Source organism: Bufo bufo, chromosome 1, assembly GCF_905171765.1.
Source record: "Bufo bufo chromosome 1, aBufBuf1.1, whole genome shotgun sequence".
Lineage (NCBI taxonomy): Eukaryota > Metazoa > Chordata > Amphibia > Anura > Bufonidae > Bufo > Bufo bufo.
Window position 1 is genome coordinate 102,385,191 of NC_053389.1, and position 26,400 is coordinate 102,411,590.

General features: G+C 43.4%; 1 protein-coding gene across 1 annotated transcript in view; it reads left to right on the forward strand.

The window, feature by feature from the left end:
• MORN1 (MORN repeat containing 1) overlaps positions 1 to 26,400 on the forward strand; it is a 489,262-nt gene that overhangs the window by 174,862 nt on the left and 288,000 nt on the right. The window contains exons 9-10 of the mRNA XM_040427472.1: positions 22,055 to 22,178; positions 25,183 to 25,355. Of these exons, the coding sequence (XP_040283406.1) occupies positions 22,055 to 22,178; positions 25,183 to 25,355 (297 nt within the window). The remainder of the gene's footprint in view (positions 1 to 22,054; positions 22,179 to 25,182; positions 25,356 to 26,400) is intronic.

Here is a 26,400-nt window from a genome sequence, read left to right on the forward strand (position 1 = left end):
GGGCTCTACTTGTATAAGCGTTTAATAGAACAGGTTCTGTAGACATCTATGTGGAATCAGTGTAAAAGGAGTGCGCTTCTTCTTAGCGCTAACATCGACTTGTAAGGCTGAGTTCACACTTGAGTTATTTGGTCAGTTTTGGCCCCGTAACTGCCCAATTAAGTGAAGTGTGCAGTGATTCTAAGAGCGACGCCTGTCATCTGCTTGTCATACTGACTCACAGTATTGTTTCACTACCACAGCAGACTCCCTATGCGTGTTACTGCAAGGCACAGTGTTCTACACCACTATAAAGGCTCTCTGCAGCCAGTAAATAGCATTTTTTTTACGAAATTCCCCGTAAATATATTTGGATCGAACCACATTTTTTCAAAAAAAGTTGGCGAACCGACGAATAGAATTTTAAAAAAATTCGCTCATCTCTAATGATAATCAATTTAATGGGGAATTTACTTTTACATTCTGCATTTAATCTGACCGTTTATTTTCTTCAGTGAATACAGTGGAGAAAAAAAAATTTAATAGCTTTGCTTTCTCCTCATCGCTCTCTGTAACTCCCCCCTCATTACTCTGTAGAGGGCCGATACCTTTATATTTATACTTTTTGCCTTTTATACTGGGCCGCCTTTAATTTTGATTGGTCCCTGGGCAAGAATTTACTTGGGCCCCCTGGATCCTGCCTTCCCACACCCTAGCATGCAATCACGCCCTCCACCACAACACACATGCAGAGACATGCTATAGACACCAGAACTACTACGTTTAGCTGTTGTGGTTCTGGTGACTATAGTGTCCCTAATATAGAGGGGGAAAAAGAATCAGCACAAAAGTATCAAATAAAATGTCTATATCATTATTCTTAAAATTAAAAAAGCACAACTTCTGACACAAATACAGTGAGGAACAGAATTATTTGAACACCCTGCAATTTTGCAAGTTCTCCCACTTAGAAATCATGGAGGGGTCTGAAATTCACATTGTAGGTGCATTCCTACTCTGAGAGGAAGCGCTCATCTCCCTGTGCCCTGCCGCCGCCCCCACGTCATCAGTGGCCAGTGGAGCTCAAGAGGCAGCTGCCTTGGGCCCCCCAGGAGCAACTGGGTCCGGGACAGCTGCCCCTTTTGCCCCGCGTTAAAGACGGCCCTGCTTTTATATAATTGAAGCACATTTTAGGGTTAGTTTTACTCTCTTTGGCAATTAACCTCTCGGTTTCTAGTTTGGCTGCTTTTATTTGTCTTTTACATATTCTATTTTTTTTCTTATAGTTTTTTAATGCTTCCTCGCTACCCTCCTGTTTTAGTGATTTAATTGATTTATTTTTGTCATTTATTGCTTTCTTTACATTTCTTGTTATCCACATTGTTTGTTTTTTTTCTTGTTCCTTAACCTTTTATTTTCATAAGGTATGTACCTCTCACAATTAGATTTTAGGATGCTTTTAAAAATGTCCCATTTTGTGGGATATTTTGTGTAGGTGTTGCTTTTGTCACTCATGAAAAACAATAATATACCTAGCTGTTCTCATGTATGGGTTCTGCAATGCTGCTCCAACCATAGCTGCACTTGTTTTATGGAATGGTCAAAATTAAATTAAAAGGGGCTTTCCAGGTGTTCAGCGTTGATAACCTACCCTCAGGATAGGTCATCAATATCTGATCGGTGGGGGTCTGACTCCTTGCACCTCCGCCAATCAACTGTTTAAAGAAGTTGTAGTGGTCATCGTTGCAACCAGGGGTCAAGTCCTGGGAAAAAAAGTGTGGGAACTCCCCCGTCAGTGCCTCTCATCAGCCCCCCCGTCAGTGCCTCTCATCAGCCCCCCCGTCAGTGCCTCTCATCAGCCCCCCCCCCGTCAGTGCCTCTCATCAGCTCAGCCCCCCCGTCAGTGCCTCTCATCAGCCCCCCCCCGTCAGTGCCTCTCATCAGCCCCCCCGTCAGTGCCTCTCATCAGCCCCCCCCGTCAGTGCCTCTCATCAGCCCCCCCCGTCAGTGCCTCTCATCAGCTCAGCCCCCCCGTCAGTGCCTCTCATCAGCTCAGCCCCCCCGTCAGTGCCTCTCATCAGCCCCCCCCGTCAGTGCCTCTCATCAGCCCCCCCATCAGTGCCTCTCATCAGCCCCCCCATCAGTGCCTCTCATCAGCCCCCCCGTCAGTGCCTCTCATCAGCCCCCCCCGTCAGTGCCTCTCATCAGCCCCCCCCCGTCAGTGCCTCTCATCAGCCCTCCCGTCAGTGCCTCTCATCAGCCCCCCCGTCAGTGCCTCTCATCAGCCCCCCCCCGTCAGTGCCTCTCATCAGCCCCCCCCATCAGTGCCTCTCATCAGCCCCCCCCCCGTCAGTGCCTCTCATCAGCCCCCCCCCCGTCAGTGCCTCTCATCAGCCCCCCCCCCCCCGTCAGTGCCTCTCATCAGGCCCCCCGGCAGTGCCTCTCATCAGCCCCCCCCCGTCAGTGCCTCTCATCAGCCCCCCCCCCCCCGTCAGTGCCTCTCATCAGCCCCCCCCCCCGTCAGTGCCTATAGTATAAATAAAATATGGAAAAAAAAAAAACCACTTACACTTACCTCTCCTGCTTCTGGACGCAGACGCTCCTCTTCTACTGCTGTAGGCTGCGCATGAAGTGACGTCACAGAGCGACTCACTCGGCTCCTGTGCGCAGCCCTCACAGCCGACAGCCGAGGACCAGGAAGGCGGTGGTGAGTACAAAGCCTTCACCGCTTCCTCCTGGTCCTTTTGCCCTGAAAGGGAACGGCGTTCCTGCCATGAAAAAAGTGCAGGAACGCCGTTCCCACGCGTTCCCCCTCTACTCGACCCCTGGTTGCAACCTTCTCATGGCAAGCACAGTGCCGTTATAGTGGCTGTGCTTGGTATTGCAGCCCAGGCCTGTTCACTTTAGCTGCATGTGTGCCATGTGATCAATGAACTTGACGTCACAGGCCTAGGTTGGCACCGTTGTCTCTTGAAACAGCTGATCGGTGGTGGTTCTGGGAATCGGAACCCCACAAACCTGATATTGATGACATATCCTGAGGACAGGCCAACAATTTTGAACTCCCAGAAAACCCATTTAAAGTGACCCTCCAGGTCTCATTTCCCTAAGGCCTCTTTCACACGGGCGTTGCGGGAAAAGGTGCGGGTGCATTGCGGGAACATGCGTGATTGTAATGCGTTTTGCACTCGCAAGAGAAAAATCGCGCATGTTTGGTACCCAAACCCGAACTTCTTCACAGAAGTTCGGGCTTGGGATCGGTGTTCTGTAGATTGTATTATTTTCCCTTATAACATGGTTATAAGGGAAAATAATAGCATTCTTAATACAGAATACATAGTACAATAGGGCAAAGGGGGGGTAAATTAAAAAAAAATAAAAAATTTAAACTCACCTTATCCACTTGCTTGCGCAGCCCGGCTTCTCTTCTGTCGTCTTTTTTGCTGTGTGCAGGAAGAGGACCTGTGGTGATGTCACTCCGGTCATCACATGATCCATCACCATGGTAAAAGATCATGTGACGGACCATGTGATGACCGGAGTGACGTCACGACAGGCCTTTTTCCTGCACACAGCAAAAAAAAGACAGAAGCTGGGCAGCGCGAGCAAGTGGATTAAGGTGAGTTTAATTATTATTTGTTTTTTTTAACCCCTCCAGCCCTATTTTACTATGCATTCTGTATTAAGAATGCTATTATTTCCCCTTATAACCATGTTATAAGGGAAAATAATAATGATCGGGTCCCCATCCCGATTGTCACCTAGCAACCGTGCGTGAAAATCACACCGCATCCGCACTTGCTTGCGGATGCTTGCGATTTTCACGCAACCCCATTCATTTCTATGGGGCCTGCGTTACGTGAAAAACGCACAAAGAGGAGCATGCTGCGATTTTCACACAACGCACAAGTGATGCGTGAAAATCACTGCTTGTGTGCACAGCCCCATAGAAATGAATGGGTCAGGATTCAGTGCGGGTGCAATGCGTTCAATCCGCGCGGAATACTCGCCCGTGTGAAAGGGGCCTTAGTGTATGTGTGGCCCTTCCCCTATGTTTACCTTGTCATAAATAATCTTGCTGTGCTATAATAGAAATCATCTCTCTCTGCACTGCCCCCCTGATGAGCCTGTGATAGACTTGTGTTATACACAGCAGCCGATCTGAGGAAGCACAGCAGCAAAAGGGAAGGAGAGAGCACCAGTCTGAACTAAACGTGATAGGCTACTTTCACACTTGTCTTTTTGCCTGTTCCGGCAGAGATCATGATAATACAACTGGCTGCATCTGGTTCTGGTTGTATTATCTTTAAAATAGCAATGACGGATCCGGCATGAACACCATTGAAAGTCAATGTGGGACGGATCCGTTTTCTGTGTCCAACATTGTGTGTCATGCTGGATCTGTCTTGCTCCGCAACCCATCCTGCGGTTTGTTCTCCACTATGGGAACACAACCAAATGGAACGGAAGGCATTCTGGTACATTCCGTTCTGTTCAGTTCAGGTTGACAATGAATGGGGACAAAACAGAAGCGTTTTTCTGCGGCATTAAGATCCTCTGCCAGAGCTCAATACCGAAAAAGTTAAACCCAAGTGTGAAAGTAGCCTATAAGGGGTGTGTCTCAGACTACCTCAAACTTGCTGTAAGCAATTGTAGTCACAGATCAATACTCCTGTCCTAATGGAGATGAGCGAAAAAGCAAACAACAAGATCCGAGTCAAATAAGTAGTAATCGTCCACTGTAAGTAATGACATATCATTGTTGAGCTCAAAGTTAAATTTATAGTTACAAAAATAACATTATAAACCAATTATATTTAAAAAGGTTTTCAGATTTGCACCACACCCTATAAAATCATCATTTATGAAGTTAGCTGTAATTTTGCTCTGTTCTGGGCTGTGGTCACATGACCATGTCCATGCAGCTCTTTCTTCTTTCCTGTGATGTTATGTCCATGGGCGGAGCAGTGATAGGGGAGCGCCTATGTAAGTAGCTGGAGGGAGGAGCTACAAATTAGCTGGGCATGGTTAGGGACAGTGCTGGAGCTGTGGCAGAGAAAGGAGAAGTGCATCATGGGTTTGGTGGGATACAGCAGAAAGTGCTACATACAGAATGGAAACCAACCAGAGTGATCTGTTTACATGGTGAAAAAGGGTCAGGAGAATACAAATTGAAAAAAAAAATGCATAGAGAAGATATACAAGAGGTAGGCAACTACATGAGCATATCTGTTAAAAAACATAGTAATCCCGGAAAACCCATCCAGCTTTGTATTCAATGTTTGCTTTTATGATATCTCCAAAATCTCAGAAGTGACATTAAGCTAAAGTGAATCTGTCACTAGCGACCTCCCTATTAAACTCTTTTCATAGATACATAGCTTTGGTTCGCGTGATTAAAACACTGTTTTTCTTTTGTTGATCTGAGGCTCCTTTCCCGAGTTTCTTCATATGCAAATTTGATTCAATGAGGGAGTCACCATTGCCCTTGTTGCACCCAAAACCCACTCATTTCTGTGGCCCACCCCTCCTTCACTGCTTTGAGTGAAAGGCCAGGCAATGGAAAAGCAGCCGGGGAGGGGGTGGGTACAAAACGGGTGGGGCTTAGGTGCAACAAGAGCAATGGTGACGCCCACATTGCACCAAATGCCTTATTTATATATTAAAAGTATCAAAATTCAGGAATGGAGGCTTGGATCAACAAAAGAAAACAGTGTTTTAATCAGGTGAACTACAGCTACAGTGAGGAACAGAAGTATTTGAACACCCTGCGATTTTGCAAGTTCCCCCACTTAGAAATCATGGAGGGGTCTGAAATTCACATTGTAGGTGCATTGCCACTCTGAGAGACAGAATAAAAAAAACAAATTCAGGAAATCACATTGTATGATTTTTAAAGAATGCATTTGTCTTGCACTGCTGAACATAAGTATTTGAACACCTAAGAAACAGCAAGAATTTTGGCTCTCAAAGACCTGTTACTGTGCCTTTAAAAAGTCCACCTCTACTCTGCTCATTAATCTAACTTAGTAGCACCTGTCTGAGCTCTTTAAAGTCCCCTGTCCACCCCACAGTTAGTCAGATGCCAACTACTGCCATGGGCAAGACCAAAGAGCTGTCAAAAAACACCAGAGACAAAATTGTGGACCTCCACAAGGCTGGAAAGGGCTACGGGGCAATTGCCAAGCAGCTTGGTGAAAATAGATCAACTGTTGGAGCAATTGTTAGAAAATGGAAGAGGCTAAAGACGACTGTCAGTCTCCCTCGGACTGGGGCTCCATGCAAGATCTCACTTCGTGGGGTATCACTGATGATAAGAAAGGTAACGAATCAGCCCAGAACTACAACGGAGGAGCTGGTCAATGACATGAAGAGAACTGGGACCACAGTTTCAAAGGTCACTGTCGTAGAACACTACGCCGTCATGGTTTCAAATCATGCATTGCACGGAAGGTTCCCCTGCTCAAGTCATCACAAGTCCAGGCCCGTCTGAAGTTTGCCAATGACCATCTGGATGATCCAGAGGAGGCATGGGAGAAAGTCATGTGTTCAGATGAGACCAAAGTAGAACTCTAAACTTCACTCGTTGCGTTTGGAGGAAAAGGAAGGATGAGTTGCATTCCAAGAACACCATCCCTACTGTGAATCATGGGGGTGGTAACATCATGCTTCGGGGGTGCTTTTCTGCAAAGGGGACAGGACGACTGCACTGTATTAAGGAGAGGATGAATGGGGCCATTTATTGTCAGATTTGAGCAACAACCTCCTTCCCTCAGTCAAAGCATTGAAGATGGATCGTGGCTGGGTCTTCCAACATGACAACGACCCAAAGCACACAGCCAGGATAACCAAGGAGTGGCTCCATAAGAAGCATATCAAGGTTCTGGAGTGGCCTAGCCAGTCTCCAGACCTAAATCCAATAGAACATCTTTGGAGGGAGCTGAAACTCTGTGTTGCTCAGCGACAGCCCCGAAACCTGACAGATCTAGAGGAGATCTGTGTGGAGGAGTGGGCAAAATCCCTGTTGCAGTGTGTGCAAACCTGGCCAAGAACTACAGGAAACGTTTGACATCTGTAATTGCAAACAAAGGCTTCTGTACCAAATATTAACACAGATTTTCTCAGGTGTTCAAATTCTTATGTTCAGCAGTGCAAGACAAATGCATTTGCATTTGCAATGTGATTTGATGAATTTGTTTTTTCTTATTCTGTCTCTCAGAGTGGGAATGCACTTACAATGTGAATTTCAGACCCCTCCATGATTTCTAAGTGGGAGAACTTGCAAAATCGCAGGATGTTCAAATACTTCTGTTCCTCAGTGTATGTGTCTGCAAACAGTTTGATAGGGAGGTTGCTGGCAACAGATTCTCTTTAAATAATACAATTTGGGCTGTCTGTAGCCACCACTGGGCCAAACTTAGGAGGAGGTTACTGCATAAAATTTAAAGGGAACCTGTCACCGGGATTGTGTGTGTATAGAGCTGAGGACATGGGTTGCTAGATGGCCGCTAGAACATCTGCAATACCCAGTCCCCATAGCTCTGTGTGCTTTTATTGTGTAAAAAAAACGATTTGATACATATGCAAATTAACCTGAGATGAGTCCTGTATGTGAGATGAGTCAGGGACAGAACTCATCTCAGGTTAATTTGCAGATGTATCAAATCATTTTTTTTACAAAATAAAAGCGCACAGAGCTATGGGGACTGGGTATTGCGGATGTGCTAGTGGCCATCTAGAAACCCATGTCCTCAGCTCTATACCCAAAATCCAGGTGACAGGTACCCTTTAAACATGGAACTTAAAATGACACTCCAGGCAAAAAATGAAAATTCCACTTTCAGGCAGTCATTTGGAGCTCTACATCTCTCTGAGGGCCCCCCCACACGGTGGGTTTTACAGCGTAATTTTGTCGCGGACAGCCATGCTGAGATTTCCCCGAAAAACCACCTTGGTTAAGCAGCCTTGTCCTTTCTGCCTCCCATTCATATGTACACCCGGCTGGCTCAACATCTGCTGTGTGACACACACTTTAGACCCAACTTAGCTAGGCTGCTTAACCACTTCCCTCTAAGGACTTGCTCTGTTTGTACAGGTGATCTCCTTTTTGGCTCCACATGGGCCTCTGTCAAGTCTCAAACTCCAATTCACCACTGCCACAACCTCGCTTCCACCTCTCTGCAGAGGGACAAGCTTGCTAGTATTAGTGACCTGGTCTTGGCCTCTTCACTACCCAATCCCTCAGAATCTTACACGGGTCACCTGCACTTCCCCCAATGGTGCCAAACCTCCTCCCTTTTATGGGACCATCTCTGCCACCTCCTGTAAATGTGGCGGTGCAGACCATGCTTCATCCCCAGTTAGCACCAGACTTCCTGTGCATGGCCAGTTTTAAAGAGGTTGTCCAAGTTATTTTTATTGATGATTTATCCTCAGGATAGGTCATCAATATCAGATCGGCTGGGATCTGGGATCCGACACCCGGCACCCCCGCCGATCAGCTGTTTGAAGAGATGGCGCGCGCCGTGCCAGCGCTGCCTCCTCTTTATTGTTTACCTGTTCGCCGTTGCATCTGCAGCGGTGAGCAGGTGTAATTACACCCAAGACGTCCAATTCATTTCAGTGGTACGGATCGCTTCTATACACTTGGACATAACTTGGAGAACCCATTTAACCAACCTTTCTTTCAACCATCACCCAGAAGACTTTCATTCCATTGGGCAACAATGCATTCTGTATTCAGGATTTTTTCTAAAAGTGTGGCTTCAAAGGTGCCTAGTGGAGGTACCATATGAGAGTGCCTACAAGTACAAAAGTAGATCTGAAGGTTACTCCATGTACCACAATATAGGTATATAATATACAGTACAGACCAAAAGTTTGGACACACCTTCTCATTCAAAGAGTTTTTTTTTTTTTCATGACTATGAAAATTGTAGATTCACACTGAAGGCATCAAAACTATGAATTAACACATGTGGAATTATATACATAACATACAAGTGTGAAACAACTGAAAATATGTCATATTCTAGGTTCTTCAAAGTAGCCACCTTTTGCTTTGATTACTGCTTTGCACACTCTTGTCATTCTCTTGATGAGCTTCAAGAGGTAGTCCCCTGAAATGGTTTTCACTTCACAGGTGTGCCCTGTCAGGTTTAATAAGTGGGATTTCTTGCCTTATAAATGGGGTTGGGACCATCAGTGGCGTTGAGGAGAAGTCAGGTGGATACACAGCTGATAGTCCTACTGAATAGACTGTTAGAATTTGTATTATGGCAAGAAAAAAGCAGCTAAGTAAAGAAAAACGAGTGGCCATCATTACTTTAAGAAATGAAGGTCAGTCAGTCAGCCGAAAAATTGGGAAAACTTTGAAAGTAAGGGTTATTTGACCATGAAGGAGAGTGATGGGGTGCTGCGCCAGACGACCTGGCCTCCACAGTCACCGGACCTGAACCCAATCGAGATGGTTTGGGGTGAGCTGGACCGCAGAGTGAAGGCAAAACGGCCAACAAGTGCTAAGCATCTCTGGGAACTCCTTCAAGACTGTTGGAAGACCATTTCAGGGGACTACCTCTTGAAGCTCATCAAGAGAATGCCAAGAGTGTGCAAAGCAGTAATCAAAGCAAAAGGTGGCTACTTTGAAGAAACTAGAATATGACATATTTTCAGTTGTTTCACACTTGTTTGTTATGTATATAATTCCACATGTGTTAATTAATAGTTTTGATGCCTTCATCGTCATGAAAATAAAGAAAACTCTTTGAATGAGAAGGTGTGTCCAAACTTTTGGTCTGTACTGTATATATATATACTGAAGAAAAATGGCGGCACCAGCTAAATGAAAAAAATGTGGGTGCTCGTTCTCAAGGAAAGAGACTTCTTACCCCAATAATAAACCAGAAAGTGAACGGCACTCCTTTAGATGATAAAAAATAACTCCTTTATTCACCTGTGCGGTGCAACGTTTCGGCTCAGCACTAGAGCCTTTTTCAAGCAAAGAACAGATACATGTGGTGAGTATATATAGGCAATACGACACACATCAGAGTCATGTGATCCAATCAAATCAGTGGGTGTTGATATAATTAGCATACAAGACAAAACAAAAAGCTATGCAAGAAATACAATACAAATTGCAAGGTAAAGACTCGGTCATATACAATAATCGTGACATATACTTTGCCATAATATTTTTATAATAAACCTGTGAACTCATGATGATCGACATCATCTATCAATACTGACCAAGTTTCATATAGAAACAAAAACAAGTGTAAGTGGAGGAGTCAAAGGGCAGGTGATGCTAACATACCCATCGGGTGAGGCACGCTATCAATCCACCATCACGGCGTTGTATGTCTTCTATTGCGCCTGCTCAGAGGAGTGCCAATCAGGGGATACACAGGCGGCTGAGTGCGTCATGCGTCAGAAACATCTCCCGGCGCATGTGCATTCCCACTCCGCCGTTCCGTTCTCATCCCTGGTGTGTACGATGTTCAGCGCATGCCCAGTGTACTCCAGGCATACACGCGCCATCTTGATTGTTGGCAAACTGCCCAAGCTCCACATGTCATTGCTAATATCATCAGAAAACCAGCTCCATGATCGAGTATGATGCCGCAAGGCACCAGGGACAGTCCCCTTCACAGGGCTGTAACCCTGCCATTTAGGGCAGCACCCCACGGACCACCACAATTCACGTGGCTATCGATGGGGGGCTCACTAAAAATTATGCTGACATCTATACACTCGAGAGGGATCTCCTCAGGCCGGTGAACAAATATTTATACACACAGGGCAGTTGAAAAATATACAGATCGAACCACCGTGCCAAATTCCCGACGGATATGCCTGCAACTACTCAACCTTATTGTCCATCCCTTCTTTCTTCATGTTGTGTAAGTGATCTAAAAGAAAAGAAAAAGGTTTTTAGAAAAAACATTATAAAATTGTTACAATTCTCCAAATCCACACACCTGAGGACACGTTGCACACCCCAGGTCAGAGAAGGCAAACAACCCTTTACGTAATATCCCCAAATTTGTATTCCACATTCAATCCATTGGGCTTAAGGCTGCCCAACCTATGTATCCATAGTAACTCCCTACGTTTTAACAACTTAGATCTATCACCGCCACGTCTGGGTAGCGGTATGTGGTCCGGGATCCAACACTTCAAATCATTCTCCTTATGACCCGCCTCAGTGAAATGTTTAGACACCGGCAGGTCAAGACGCTTTTTTCTGATACTGTACCGGTGGTTGTTGAGACGAGTTTTCAACTTCGTGGAAGTCTCACCCACATACAATAAATTGCATGGGCAGCACAACACGTATATGACAAAACTGGAATCCCAAGTTAAGTGAAACATGATGTCATAGGATATACCTGTACTGGGATGTGTAAATTTCTTCCCTTTACGTATATACTTACAGTTAACACAGCCAAGGCAGGGAAAACAACCCAGCCCAGGCTGTGTCAACGTAGTCTGCCTACTGATCCTCTTGTGAATTGTGGTGGTCCGTGGGGTGCTGCCCTAAATGGCAGGATTACAGCCCTGTGAAGGGGACTGTCCCTGCTGCCTTGCGGCATCATACTCGATCATGGAGCTGGTTTTCTGATGATATTAGCAGTGACATGTGGAGCTTGGGCAGTTTGCCAACAATCAAGATGGCGCGTGTATGCCTGGAGTACACTGGGCATGCGCTGAACATCGTACACACCAGGGATGAGAACGGAACGGCGGAGTGGGAATGCACATGCGCCGGGTGATGTTTCTGACGCATGACGCACTCAGCCGCCTGTGTATCCCCTGATTGGCACTCCTCTGAGAAGGCGCAATAGAAGACATACAACGCCGTGATGGTGGATTGATAGCGTGCCTAACCCGATGGGTATGTTAGCATCACCTTCCCTTTGACTCCTCCCCTTACACTTGTTTTTGTTTCTATATGTAACTTGGTCAGTACTGATAGATGATGTCGATCATCATGAGTTCACAGGTAAATTATAAGAATATTATGGCAAAGTATATGTCACGATTATTGTATATGACCGAGTCTTTACCTTGCAATTTGTATTGTATTTCTTGCACAGCTTTTTGTTTTGTCTTGTATGCTAATTATATCAACACCCACTGATTTGATTGGATCACATGATGTGTGTCGTATTGCCTATATATACTCACCACATGTATCTGTTCTTTGCTTGAAAAAGGCTCTAGTGCTGAGCCGAAACGTTGCACTGCACAGGTGAATAAAGGAGTTTTTTTTTTTATCATCTAAAGGAGTGCCGTTCACTTTCTGGTCTATATATATATATATATATATATATATATATACACACACACAGTATCCCACAAAAGTGAGTACACCCCTTACATTTATGTAAATATTTTATTATATTTTTTTCTTGGGGCAACACTGAATATCTGAGACTTTGATACAATGTAAAGTAGTCAGTGTACAGCTTGTATAACAGTGTAAATTTGGTGTGCCCCAAAAAAATCTACATACAGCCAAACCTCTGGCAACAAAAGTGAAAATGGCCAAATTCTGCCCAAATGTGAATATTTTGTGTGGCCACGATTACTTTCCAGCACTGCCCTAACCCTCTTGGGCATGAAGTTCACTAGAGCCTCACAGGTTACCACTGGAACCCTCTTCCACTCTTCCATGACTCCTTGCGCTCCTCCACCTTCCATTTGAGGATGACCCACAGATTCTCAATATGTTTTAGGTCTGGAGACATGCTTGGCCAGTCCAGCACCTTTACCCTCAGTTTCTTTAGCAAGGCAGTGGTTGTCTGGGAGGTGTGTTTGGTGTCGTTATCATGTTGGAATACTGCCCTGCTGCCCAGTTTCTGAAGGGAGGGGATCATGCTCTGCTTCAGTATGTCACAGTACATGTTGGCATTAATGGTTCCCCCATTAAACTGTAGCTCACCACAGCCAGCAGCACTCATGCAGCCTCAAACCATGACACTCCCGCCACCATGCTTGACTGTAGGCAAGACACACTTGTCTTTGTCGTGGCAATCAGGTGAGGAGTACACACGCTTGACACCATCTGAACCAAATAATTTTATCTTGGTCTCATCAGACCACAGACATGGTTCCAGTAATCCATGTCCTTAGTCTGCTTGTCTTCGCAAACGGTGAGCTTTCATTTTTAGAAGAGGCTTCATTCTTGGGCGACAGCCATGCAGACCAATTTGATGCAGTGTGTGACGTATGGTCTGAGCACTGACAGACTGACCCCCCACCCCCTTAACCTCTGCAGCAATACTGACAGCACTAATATGTCTATTTTGAAAAGAAAACCTCTGGATATTACGCTGAGCATGTGCACACAACTTCTTTGGTCAACCATGGCAAGGCCTGTTCTGAGTGGAACCGGTCTTGTTAAACTGGTGTATTGTCTTGGCCACCCTGTTGCAGCTCAGTTTCAGGGTGTTGGCAATCTTCTTATAGCCTAGGCCATCTTTATGTAGAGCAACAATTCCTTTTTTCAGACCCTCAGAGAGTTCTTTGCCAAGTTGAACTTCCAGTGAGCAATATGAGAGAGTGTGAGAATGATAACACCAATTTTAACACATCTGCTCCCCATTTACACCTGCAACCTTGTAACACTAATGAGTCACATGACACCGGGGAGGTAAAATCGCTAATTGGGCACAATTTGGCCATTTTCACTTAGGGGTGTACTCACTTTTGTTGCCAGTGGTTTAGACAGTAATGGCTGTGCGTTGAGTTATTTTGAGGGCACACCAAATTGACCCTGTTATACAAGCTTTACATGGACTACTTTACATTGTATCAAAGTGTCAGATCTTCAGTGTTGTCCCAGGAAAAGATATGTTAAAATATTTACAAAAATTTGAGGGGTGTACTCATTTTTGTGAGATACTGTATATATAGGCTCTGTGTATGAGCCGAAACGTTCCCTCACTGTACCACATGGGTGAATAAACCACCGCGTATCTTCTACTAGATATAATTTGTTTCCCGGTTTAAATGGAAAAAATAATAATACAAAAAAAGAGTAGAAAAAAATATATATAAAAAAAAACAAAAATAAGCTTTGACTGTAAAACTCCAGAGGAGCACATTATTATTCCAAAAATTCAAAGCTTATTTTATCAGCCTTCAATAAAAACACAAATGAGACCCATTCCAATGTTATTCATTTATTCATATTATCTATTAGACAAAGATGAAAATGAAATTTCATTTAGGTCATTTTAATGCAGGAATGCAGATAATTCTAAACGCACCACAAACTTTCTCTTCCCGCTGTACGACTGGAATAAATTAATGTCATCTTAAATCCGTAATGGTGTAATGCAACATTTCTTTCCTCATTGGGTTCTTTCTATTACCTAGAGCTTTGGCTTGTATTAATAATTTATTTTGTATATTCCGTGAAAAACAGCTGTCCAAATTCCTAAAGTCAGACTATCAAATTGAGGAATTGGTTATCAATACTGGATGCGTGATGGAAACCTAATGTAGGACTCTCGGTAGACTTCTAATACTATTTCAAACTAAAGAAATACACGGTGGCTTCTGCCTCACTCACGTTTGTGTTTTGTTAGGAAGGTGCTGAACACAACAGGATTCTGAATCCGGTAGCGAAAATGTTAAAATTTAGCATATGGAAAATTGGTATATTTTTTTTCTGCACAGCAGGAATGCCTCATTCAGTCAAGATTTCTTTGAGCAGCAAGAACGATTTTAAATGAGAGCTGACAAAGAATAGCATGCAAAATATGTCTTTTCTTTGAAATTCACAAGGTTATCTATAAACAGAGATTAAGGGGTGAAGTAAGAATGCAGATCTACAATACGTCCCCCGAGGAGACTTGATGGTGGCTTTGTGTGCGGTTTTGGCTAGCCTTGGTTTGTTGCTGAGCTACAAATGTTTGTCGCTGCCAGTAATGTTCTCTTGGTTGTTTGGCTATCGTGTCTCCACAGTTCACAGACCATATGGACAAAAGTATGTGGACACCTCTCCTAATTATGGAGCATTTCAGCCATACCCGGTGTGAACGTGTACATAAAATCAAGCACACAGCCATGCATTCGCCAAAGACAAACACTGGTAGTAGTATGGATCATACTTAGGTGCTCAGTAACTTTAAAAGTGTCATTGTCATAGGATGCCACCTATGTCACAATTCAGGCCATGGCATTTCTGATCTGCCTCAGTCACCTGCAAGTGCTATGATTGTGAAGTGGAAAAATCTAGAAGTCACGAGAGCGCAGACACAAAGAAGTAGACCACGCAAGCTCACAGAGACGAGCTGCCGAATGCCAAAGCATGGGGTGTGTGAAAATCTCCTTTTCTCTGTTGCATCATGCACTACAGAGCTTGAAACTGCCTCTGAAAGTGACGTCAGCACATGCTATGCATCGGGAGCTTCATGAAATGGGTTTCTGTGGTGGAGCAGCTGCCTAATATTACCATGCACAATGTCAAGTATCGCTTGGAGTGGTTTGAAACACACCACAACTGTAGAGCACAACTGTAGAGCAGTCAAGACGTGTTCCCCGCAGTGATACCAACTCCTGGAATGCTTAGTGCCTACTGTAAAATGTGGTGGAGGCTATTAAGGTCATTAACATCTGATCGATGAGGGTCCAACATCCCGCACCCCCACCGATCAGCCGTTCCCTGCAGCCTCCGGTGCTGGAACTAGCAATTTGAATGGAACAGGAAGCAGAGCTCCATCAAAGTGTAGTGGCTGTACTGGGTTACTGCAGCTCAACTCCCATTCACTTCAGTGGAAGATGAAATGCAGTAACCCTGCGCAGCCACTACACTTTGAATGGAGTTGTGCTTCCTGTTCCATTCCAAGTGCTAGTTGAGTCTTAACGCAAATCCATCCACTACACACAGTGGTGGAGTCCTCATGGGGCCTGCTGTTGACCTCAATGTAGAAGTAGACATTTTCTAACATTAAAGGGGTTTCCAACTCCTTTGCTATAGATGGCCCATCCTCAGGAAGCAATGGGAGCAATGCTACAGTAATCAGCGCTGTCCATCGCATGATGGGCTGTGTAGTTCTGGTACTGACTTCAGGGGCCAAAGTTACTCTGAAAAAGCTGATCGGCTGAGATAATGATGGCCTATCCTGAGGATTGACCATCAATAGTAAAGGAGTAGACAAAATAATATTCACATGAATAGGGACTACTTAGTTTACAATTATCTGCCGTATTTGTTTAGTGCCCCAAACAATGCTCTTGTAATCTGGTTACTGGTTTCACCTACACTGTGTGTTTCCATTCATGGTCAGATCTTGCCCAGACAGGGCTTATTTTAGATCTTCTCTATCATAATCCAGACATGTTGTCGGCTTCCAGCTTTCCCCAGTCAGTCATTCACTACCATATCTTTCTCGTGTGACGTAGAATGAGCTTGTGTACTTGCACGCGTAGTGTATTGTGCTGCCATATATATGGTTCAGGCAGTGCAGAAACGGTGCTGTAGTGATGACGTTTTTTGAGGGAGATCAATGTCCCTCTCTCTTGGAATACAGATTTTACTTTTTATTGTGCCCAAAATAAAACATTGGTCATATGCATTTATAATACTGAATGGCTAAGAGGAGGCTGTTGCTGCTTGGGGGAAAATGGGCAGCCACTACTTTGTGTGATGACCTTAGATGGTGCTGGGCGGCCAGTCTGATCTAATAGGCCTGAACTACATGTAAATGTGTGGCTGACACCTAATAGAAGCCTCATCTAAGGGCAAGTATTAGGGAATATGTACATGTCGAAACTGCATAAAAAAATGATGGCAAAATTGCACATGGTCTTACACAGTTCGTATACAGTAAGTGAATCACGTTAATGGGCCCAAACACAAAACCGTGCCAATATACGTTAAAACAGCATGCCAGCATTTCTGATGCGGTTTTCATTTTGCAGTCAGAATGTCCCAAATATATCCTGCATTTCAGGGAAAATTCGGTGTGAAGCCGAATTTCCCTGTGCTTCGTGGTAGCAAATAGATTTTTCCCTAAAAGGGTGTAAAAAACAAAACAAGAAAAAAAAAAAACATACTTACCTCATCCATTTGCCTGCCATATTGATTCAAGATTTCGCACGAAATCCTGTGTGCGGTGATGACATCACAGGCTGCGTGAGATTTTGCACTAGATCTTCAATCAAGATGCCGCCGGCCGGCCCGTTGTGAGCAAATGGATTAAGTAAGTATTTTTTATACTGTGTTATAACTGTCAGATGCCGCGATCAGCTATAAACGTAGCATCTGAGGGGTACAATGACAGGGAACATCGCAATCGCCGGTCCCTGTCATTGCACCCAGTACTTACGAAGAAATGCGCTTAGTGATAAAGTAATTCGTCACGTAGCGATTTTTTTATTTCATTTTTAATTCGTCGAAGCAGCCGAATCGAATTTTTGAATACTTCGCTCATATCTAGTCAAGATGGTCTTGGTCTTCAAGGGGTTAAGATTATATGTACATCGTATATATATATATTTGATAATTCTGCCATGTATAGACTATTGGGCAGTAGGGATGGGACTTAATTACGTATTTACTTTTTATACTGTATTTACTATTGGTTTTAGTTGGCAGTAAATGTTGATATTCGTATTTATATGACATATCCTACATGATGGTTTTTATGTTTAATATTATATTTTTAATGATATTTTATATTTTAATATTTACTATATTATTACATTTATGGTGTAGCACTATAGAAATGCAAGAACGAAAAATACAATACCGCCGCGAAGATATACTATATCGCCTCTATCTGCACCTGTTCTACTATGGCAACTGGAATGAAAATGACATCAGGTCTCCTGCACAATCCTTCTACTACATAAATATATTTTTACTATTGCTTCCTCCAGCCGTATAGCAGCCAGCTATAAATAACACGCTTTTGAAATATGCTTCTCGGACTCGGTACCAAAATTTGTGCTGTGGTGCTATTCTGAGACTGCAGAAGCTATATCATCCCTTAGCGCTGGAAGAAAACAGCCAGCACCAGCAGCTTACACATAAATAACCCAGAGATTTACAATTCGATGGATGGAAGGATGCGCGAACCATACAATGCAAGTGCTCAAACTGTAAATAGCTTCTTAATAATTGAATTTCCAGGTGCCACACACACACATTCATATTTTTTGTACGCAGTAAAAATGGTTGGAAACAAGGTCAGTGGAAATTGTCACACTACCGTCATCCATTTAGTTTTTTTTTTAGGAATGTATTATTCTTCTTAAAGAGGTTATGCCATGATTGATGTAAAAAAAAAAGGAAAAACAGACATTGTATAGACAATCTCTAGAAAAAAAATGAAGAAAGCTAGAACCAGCCCTGATCCTCACATTGATCCAGAGATCTCCCCATTCATTGCTTCAATTGTTATGCTAGATTTATTTCAGGCTGGTAGTTCAGGGGTCGTGTCTTTTCTGCTGTAGCCCTTTCCATGTAACTGCCACAGCTCCTAACAGAGGATATGGCTGGTAACAGTTAAAGATTTGAACTGAGCGCGTGCGACCACCTCAGTGAGGTAGATAAGTCATCAGGAAAATAACAAACAGCAGGTGGTGCTATACAGATACATTTTATTGAATAGCTCAGTGGCTATACAAAATTGACATTACGTGCAGTTGCAAAAGTATTCCGATCCAGGTGCTGGTTTGAAAACTGTAGAATATTTTTTTTGTGGCACAACTCCTTTAAGATATTGAAGAGGCGGTTGAGGTGGACATTCTGTATAACGTTAGAATTTTAGAAGTTGGTCCTAGTTCTAATGTTTTCTTAAAATACAAAGAATTTGCTTTTGTCAAGGTCTCCGGCTTTCTATGTCAAAGATAAGGTAGTCGGCAGCGCTATTCTTCTCGTTGAAAATAATGGAGCCCTAATGCCATCCTGACAGAGCTCTGATGGACCCCATAAGTCATGGGGGATTATTGAGGTTTGAAAACAGATTCAGCATAGCTCCATTATAAATGAAAGCCTTGACACTAATAACAGAGTTTTTATTGTTACTTTCCTTACGTCCACATTAGCGTCAAGAAGTCCATACTTATAGGGGTTGTCCAATGGGGAAAAATTTGGTCAAAAGGCTCAGAGTGAGCAAAAAGAATAAGAAAAAGCAATACTTACCCCATTGATCCCTTGTTGCTCCCATGATGATTCATATCAGGTCCTCGCTGGTCTCCACTTTGTGGTCCTATCTAAACACAAAGGGAAATGCATTTCCTGTGTGGTGAGAGGGACCAGGAAGCCAATACCAGTGGGGACCTGGTAAGCGTTGGATCGGTAGCTGAAAGGGATCGGTGAGGAACTTATTTTTATAACCTCTCTGTGAGCCCGTTGCCTGTTGTATAACCCCTGTGATGGCTTCCAAGGAATCGTGACAGTGCCTATTAACACTGTAGATCATAGTCATGAGTCTCATGGTACTGCAGGTCACATTCTATGTACTTTGGTCATTGGCTTGTCCTACATAGTGGACATTTCTAAAGGCAGCAGTCCAAAACATTAATCCTAAATTTTCAATGAAGTCCTGCTAACATTGCTGCTAAGTTAAGACTATGGTGGAAGGAGGAACCCCCCCCCCCCCCTCCGAAGGTTGTTGACCAGCTAAGTTGGGCAAGTAGGACCAGGAGGAGCTTCAATTTTGGTTTTGCAGTGGGCCACTTCCTCTTCAGTGTGCCCCCCACCCCTGACTAATAATTTATTAGACTATTGAGCCTTGAATTACATGATAACTAGCTACCAATGCGTTAGTCAATCACCTTGACTTCTTAAATTATGTATGATACGGTGAATCATTTAAGGGTCATTTAACAACATTGCTAAAAGGTGCAAATCTGTATGAACACCATAGCAACCAGACTTCTGCCTTCATTGTCTGAGACATGTGTCAGGCAAGGTTTTTGCATTTATTATGTGACTATAAAGCAGTAGACCCATGCCGTTAATTCATATCACTACATTTCCTGGGAACTCCATTTTTTTTCTGCAGCCTGAGCAGTTTCTAAATCATTTAGTATTACATGTGGTATAATGCCAATGAAAAAAACTGCAAGCAAAAACTATTTCTACCTTCACAACAATTTTTTTATACTTTAAAAAAATAAAAAATAAAAATGAAGCAAGTTTGCAAATAGCCTTCATTAAAATTTGCTTACGATTTAGTTTGTACAGCTCCCATGCATACCTATATGTCTCCATGGTAACAGACTACAAACAAAACTTGCATAGATAGAAGATAATAAAACCGCTGAATCTATCTGTTCTCTGTTTGATGCTAATTAACCAAATGTATGATAGACTCCTGAAAACAGCCAATTTTGCTGGATAAAATGTCAGCCTGTGCCCTCTGCAGTGGGCTCTAGAAAAGAAATATAGAAATGTGACCATGCACATGAGTGATCATCTGTGTAATACAAGGGTGGACCAGCACTCCACACTACCTCAAGATTAGACAGCTCCTTCAATAAATAAGTTCTAATGTAATTATAATAAGGGACTGGAGGTTCATACTTTTGGCAGCAGACTCAATTCATTTGGTGATAGAGAATGGTTAGCCCAGCAATGCATTGGCAAATATGGACACTTCTTAGTGACTGGATTTATTGTATTACTATGGGGTAATTGGTCATTCTGTGTTGCTTCTGTTAGTCATTCTGAGCATGTAGAAAAAGTCTTGTACATTGTGGTATAGGACACCAAGCTGAAGCATTGATAAATGATGGGAATCTTCAACTTCACCCATGGGCATTTTTCTAGTTGTCCAACATATTTATTAATGTCTACTAACAGAATTTTCCTTCCAGATGTGGAGCGGCACTTGGGAAATACAATGTCTCTTGGTCTGCTGTTAGCTTCCCTCTGCTCTTTGTAGGCAACTACATGTCTGACCATTGACTATAATGACTAATCTTGTGTCTGACTGTAAATAGCTAGGTAGAGCAGAATAGATGAGGCCAATCATACACATGAGACAGCTATCAGTTAAATGCTTGTTTGGCCAACATCTAGAACTTGGCCAAGAAAGCATGTGTTCTTGGTAGTAGGTAGGAGAGGAATGCCTCTGCCAGACTCTTCTGGCAGTGGCTCATCTCTCCAATAACTAAAGGATCAGTCAGTTGGGGGAGAGTCAGCAGGCCGCATTTACATTAGGTCTGGAAAGTCTGTAGGCCTCCATAAATGTTGAATGGTCAGCTGATCCTGCCAAAATCTCACAGGTTTAGTTGGACATACATGTACATACATGTAATTTGTATGTCCAGCTTTAGAAATGGCATAATGTTTTCTTAGTATTGCTGCTACTTCATTGTAGTGATCAGCGAGGGCACATTGGTTGGATTCCTGGCAATGGATCACCTGTGGCACCGCCTTTAACGACAATTTAAGCAAAGTATCAGAATTTGTCCCTATGACACTGATAAATCTGCTGTATTAAACCAAATGCAGGATAATAAGAGATAACCCACTTAGAAGCAGATATATTTGTAGATTTTAATGACCCAAAATAATTAAACACCTCTAGATTCCGGTATAGCTTGTTATAGAGAGGAGGTGGAGTAACTCTCCCTGGAGTAACGTGACAGCAGTAATACATTCATGTAATTCTTTTCTTCTGGTCTGATGCAGAATACGACAATTGTTGTGTCTGACAAGGATTCCTTAGAATGTCAGTTCCCAAGTAGTAGCTGGTAAATGATAAATTGCAAGGAATTTGTTGATTGCGTTCGTTCCTTCGTTTTGGAGAGGATGTGGTCAGATATGAGTTCTAATGTATACCCACTGGGAATCCTCTAAAAATAAATTGTCTCTTACATTGCATCTTTGGATAATTTCCTGGGACCCTTAATGAACACTCTTGGGTCTTCCTGATGATGTAGTGACCAAGACAAATTGTTACATCATCCTCATTTACTTCTGCATGTTCTCCAAACCTTCTGATTTGCAGATTTTCCTTATTCCCATCAGTTCTATGTGATTATATATCATTCATTGATTCAGTATTACCATACCCACCATGTTTTTTTCCTCTTTATTAAACAGATGAAAATGGACGAGTCTTGAGAATCAGCGCTGGAATAAAACATATACCATCTGTTAAATCTCAAGCTACCAGCATTTTGGAATTAATTGAAGATTTTGAAGAAAAGCCAATCCAGACACCATTGTATGTGCATTCACTGTTCTGATTACAATGGTGATAAATGATGATCAGTTATTATGCTGTTTTTTTAAAAGTACATTATGTGCAAATCTGCAGGACCTAAGGAGGATGGTGCTGGACACAGGGATTATCTTCTTATCCCCCCCCCCCCCTTTTCCTTTTGGATGCTGCACCAGGCATAACATTGTGTGTCAGTTTTGCCTAAAATGTTCCTTGAAAGTTGGGCCTTAAAGGGCCAATTTAAAAAATGAAAATTAGATATCCTATAGTACATGACAGTCTCTTTCTAAGAAAGCTGGAACCAGCCCTGTACCTCACATGGATCCAGAGATCTCCCTGTTCATTGCTCTGCTACATTTATTTCACACCAGCAGCTCAGGGGGCGTGTCCTTACTACTGCAGCTGGTGGCAGTGGAAGTATGGAGCTGATCATGTGCTTTCATCTCCGGGAGCTGGACAAAGAACTTTCAAAAAGAGCAAACAGAAGGTGGCGCTATACAGATCGATTTCAGTGAATAACTCAGAGGTTATACAAAATTTCTAATGCAATTACAAAAGTATTCAGATCCAGTTGTTGGTTTGGTAGAATGTTTTTAGTGGGGCAACCCCTTTAAAGATTTAATCCAGTAGGCATACATGGTACAGCTTCCCAGGCTGCAATTCCAGCGAATGTGCATTACTTGAACCTACAGACGGTATTGTCATTGGGAAGAACTTTGTGTGCACCAGAAAAAAATCTCTTGACGAGTTAGTAATGCCTGAAGGGGTTCTGGCAGGGCTTATTGTCAAAGAGCAACGTGATTGACAGGGATTCCCGCACATTGCCACTGACTGATTCAGTAAGTAGATGGAAGCAGTGGGCAGTCCCTTGAAGTGGTGTATAGTACTCAAAGTTCCCCTTAACGAGGTATTCCAGGATTTTGTTATCCTCAGCATAGTCCATCAATTTCATATCAGTGGAGGTCTGACACCCCACACCCCCCGACGATTAGCTGTTTCAGTGTATCTCCAGTGCTGGAAGTACACAGCTCAGTCTATCATGTAGTAGACAATGCTGGTTCCTGCAGTGCAGCTCCCATTGAAGTGAATGGGAGCAGCAGTGTAGTAACCAGCTTTGTCCACTACAGAGTGGATGGAGCTGTGGAGTTCCAGTGCTAGAAATACTTGGGAACAGCTGATCAGTGTTGGTGCGAGGTGTCAGACCCCCACCGATCAGATAGTGATGGCCTATCCTGAGGATAGCCCATCAATGTGAAAAATAAAACCTAGAAGACCTCTTTAATATACTACTTTAATAGTTAGTTTAATAGCTATTGTTGGTTAAAAGTCGTCTTTGGTTTAGACATCTGCTGTCTGTATAGTCCATCAGGGAATATGGCAATAATAGAGGGAAGTCCTCCACCTAGGACATAGTTCTTAACTAGAGTGCAGATCTTCTTCCTCTGAAAGATCTGCCTTATTTATGCATTAAAAGGGTTTTCTGAGATTTTTTTTTTTTACTGATGACCTATCCTCAGGATAAGTTTTCAGTATCTGATCGGTGGGTGTCCGCGCTCCTGTGAGCGCTGCTGCCTTTTAGCAGCTCTCCAAGCACAGCGCCGTACACTGTTTAGCGGCTGTGCTTGGTATTGCACTCAGCCCCATTCACTTAATGGGGCTGAGCTGCTCCTAGGCCACGTGACACATTCATGTGTCCACACTGGAGAAGGCCGCGGCGCACACAGGAATGCTGGTGCCTTCTCAAACAGCTGAATGGCAGGGGTCCCGGGTGTTGGACCTCCACCGATCATATACTGATGACTTATCCTGTGGAAAGGCCATGATTTTAAAAAAATTCAGAAAACTCAGTTAAGATCCTTTTTATATGAACTGATGATCAGCAGGCGGATTGTTTTTGACCACTGGCCAGCCTAATCTGGGTAGCCATCAGCCGAGAAAACGAGCAAACACGTCAATTGAAGGTATCTTTTTTGCGGCTGCAAAAATGAGAATTTGTTAATAGTAAATCGTTCTGTGTGCTGCTGATATAATGTTAAGGGTATGAGTGGAGGGGGGTGCACACTCAGTCACGCCCTGCACCCTCAAAATCATTGTAAAGTGAAAGCATAACAAGCACCGATTGACATGTATACTGTTGACAGGTGCTCCTTATGGCAGAAAATCTACCCGTGCAAAAGGACCCTTACCCCAACAGCCCACTGTCCCTCAGTAGATCATGGGGGGTGTCCTCAATTTCTATACTGTAGCAAATTTTTTGTATTGAAATTCTGCAAGGAACTAAAAAATAGATGTATATTAAAACCTTTTTAATGTTTTCAAGCAGCTGATATCACAGGGGGTGGCCAGCCTCATTAATTCAAATGAAGTATTACATGGCGAGTGGTGGACCACATAATAAGAGGTTGGGCCAAGGCTTCCAGAGCTTCTCTTCCCCAGGGAACCTCCCTCCCCCTCTATGATTTAGCTGCCAAAATACGGCGTGTGAAAATGGTTTGTCCTTTTTACGGCAACCGTTTATTGTATATGTACATGAAATAAGATTGATAATTGTACAGTAGTAGTACTTCTATACCATATATCTTACCAAACCTAAGGTCCAGGAGTTCATGGAGTCAGATCGCTCCACTGCATAGCCTCGTCCGTGCTCCTTTCCTCGGGCCTGTACTGATCTCCGTGTAGCTGCAGGCATGCTCTTAAAAGAAGTGCTCTCTGCAGAAGCCTAAGTGCAGTTTATCAGCTGTGAGTCCTGGAGATGAAGTGCTTAGAAACCTAAAATGTTAAAGCATTTTTCATACAAGCGTTCATGCTTTTAACAGGTGGTTTGTTTGCACTGACATTCACTGTTATTTGTCACTTCTAAGAGTATGAAAATAACTATGATGTGTAGATTGTGGGAAGGAGCTTTCATGTAAAATGCTACCTGAGTGGAGATTTTGTCAATGTGTAGGCGATGCATGTGAAATTTATTTTTCCTATGGTTAATGTAAGCGTTGTTTATTATCCACAGTGGTTATGAATGTATAAATTATCCTCTGACGTATATAACTGAAGAAAAGCAACCACAGGACAGCAGAGATCCCTCATTAGTGAAGGTGGACTCTTCTAAGGTCCAACAGCCCTTGCCGTCAGACCATGAGCTGCTGCACGAGAATGGAGGAGATCCTTCCAATAGGCAAGATGGTGAGTCATCCGTAAACGGGTTAATGATGTTTGAGTTACTGTATATTTATTTGTTGAACCTCCCTTCATGGTGTCCGGTTTTGCCTTTAGGACAGAAGGGCATGATGTTTGTTTCTCTCTCCACACTTTTTACATAAACCTTAGGCCCCATGCACGTGACCGAATCCGTTTTTGCGATCTGCAAAATCCGGTTCCGGACGGTGTGCTGTACACATTTGTTTTGTGGACCCATTGACTTTAGTGGGTCTGTGGTCAACCTTTTTTCGAATCGGACATACAGATACGGAAAACAAACAGACCCGTGTGCTTTCCGCATCCGTATATACATTCCGCAAAAAGACAGAACATGCCCTATACATCACTGCAGAGTGCAGACTGTAGACGCATTGATGTCAATGGCTTCGTAAAAATGCAGATGCTACATGGACGGTATCCGTATTTTTCCGATCCGCAATTTGCAGACCGTAAAATACATGCAGTCCTGTATATGAGGCCTTAAAGAGGACCTTTCATGAGCGCTCAGCTCATAGCCTGGGAGAAAGAAACCTCTCAGGTTATGAGCTGAGCGCTGCGATTGGACAGCGCTATAGCCTGGGAGAAGGAGACGCCCAGGAGAACTAGAGCAGGCTCCTCCCAGTTGAGCCGAAAATCTGAAGATACCGGAGCCTATACCGGGAGAACGGAGCGGCGCCCAGGGATAATAGTAAGTGCAGGGAGATCCCTGGGCGCCGCTCTCCATGTCAGCATACTTAGTTTAGATTTTTTATTGTAATGAAAGGTCCTCTTTAAGGTGGTCATACACAGCCAACAGCTGTAGAATGAACATTTGGCCAATGGTTGTCTCTCCTGACTGTTCCATACATACACCTTCAGTTCAGCTGAGTGTATGTGTTGTCAATGGAAAGGGGGGAGAAAGCCGCTGTTAGACCCTTTTTACAGTGGCTTATCTCCTGGGAGAACAAAAGGCAAAAAAATTCAGTTTGCCCGATCCGCCTCTACCCCGACATCATCTGTCAGAAAAGGGTTGGGAGCTCCCCATACACAA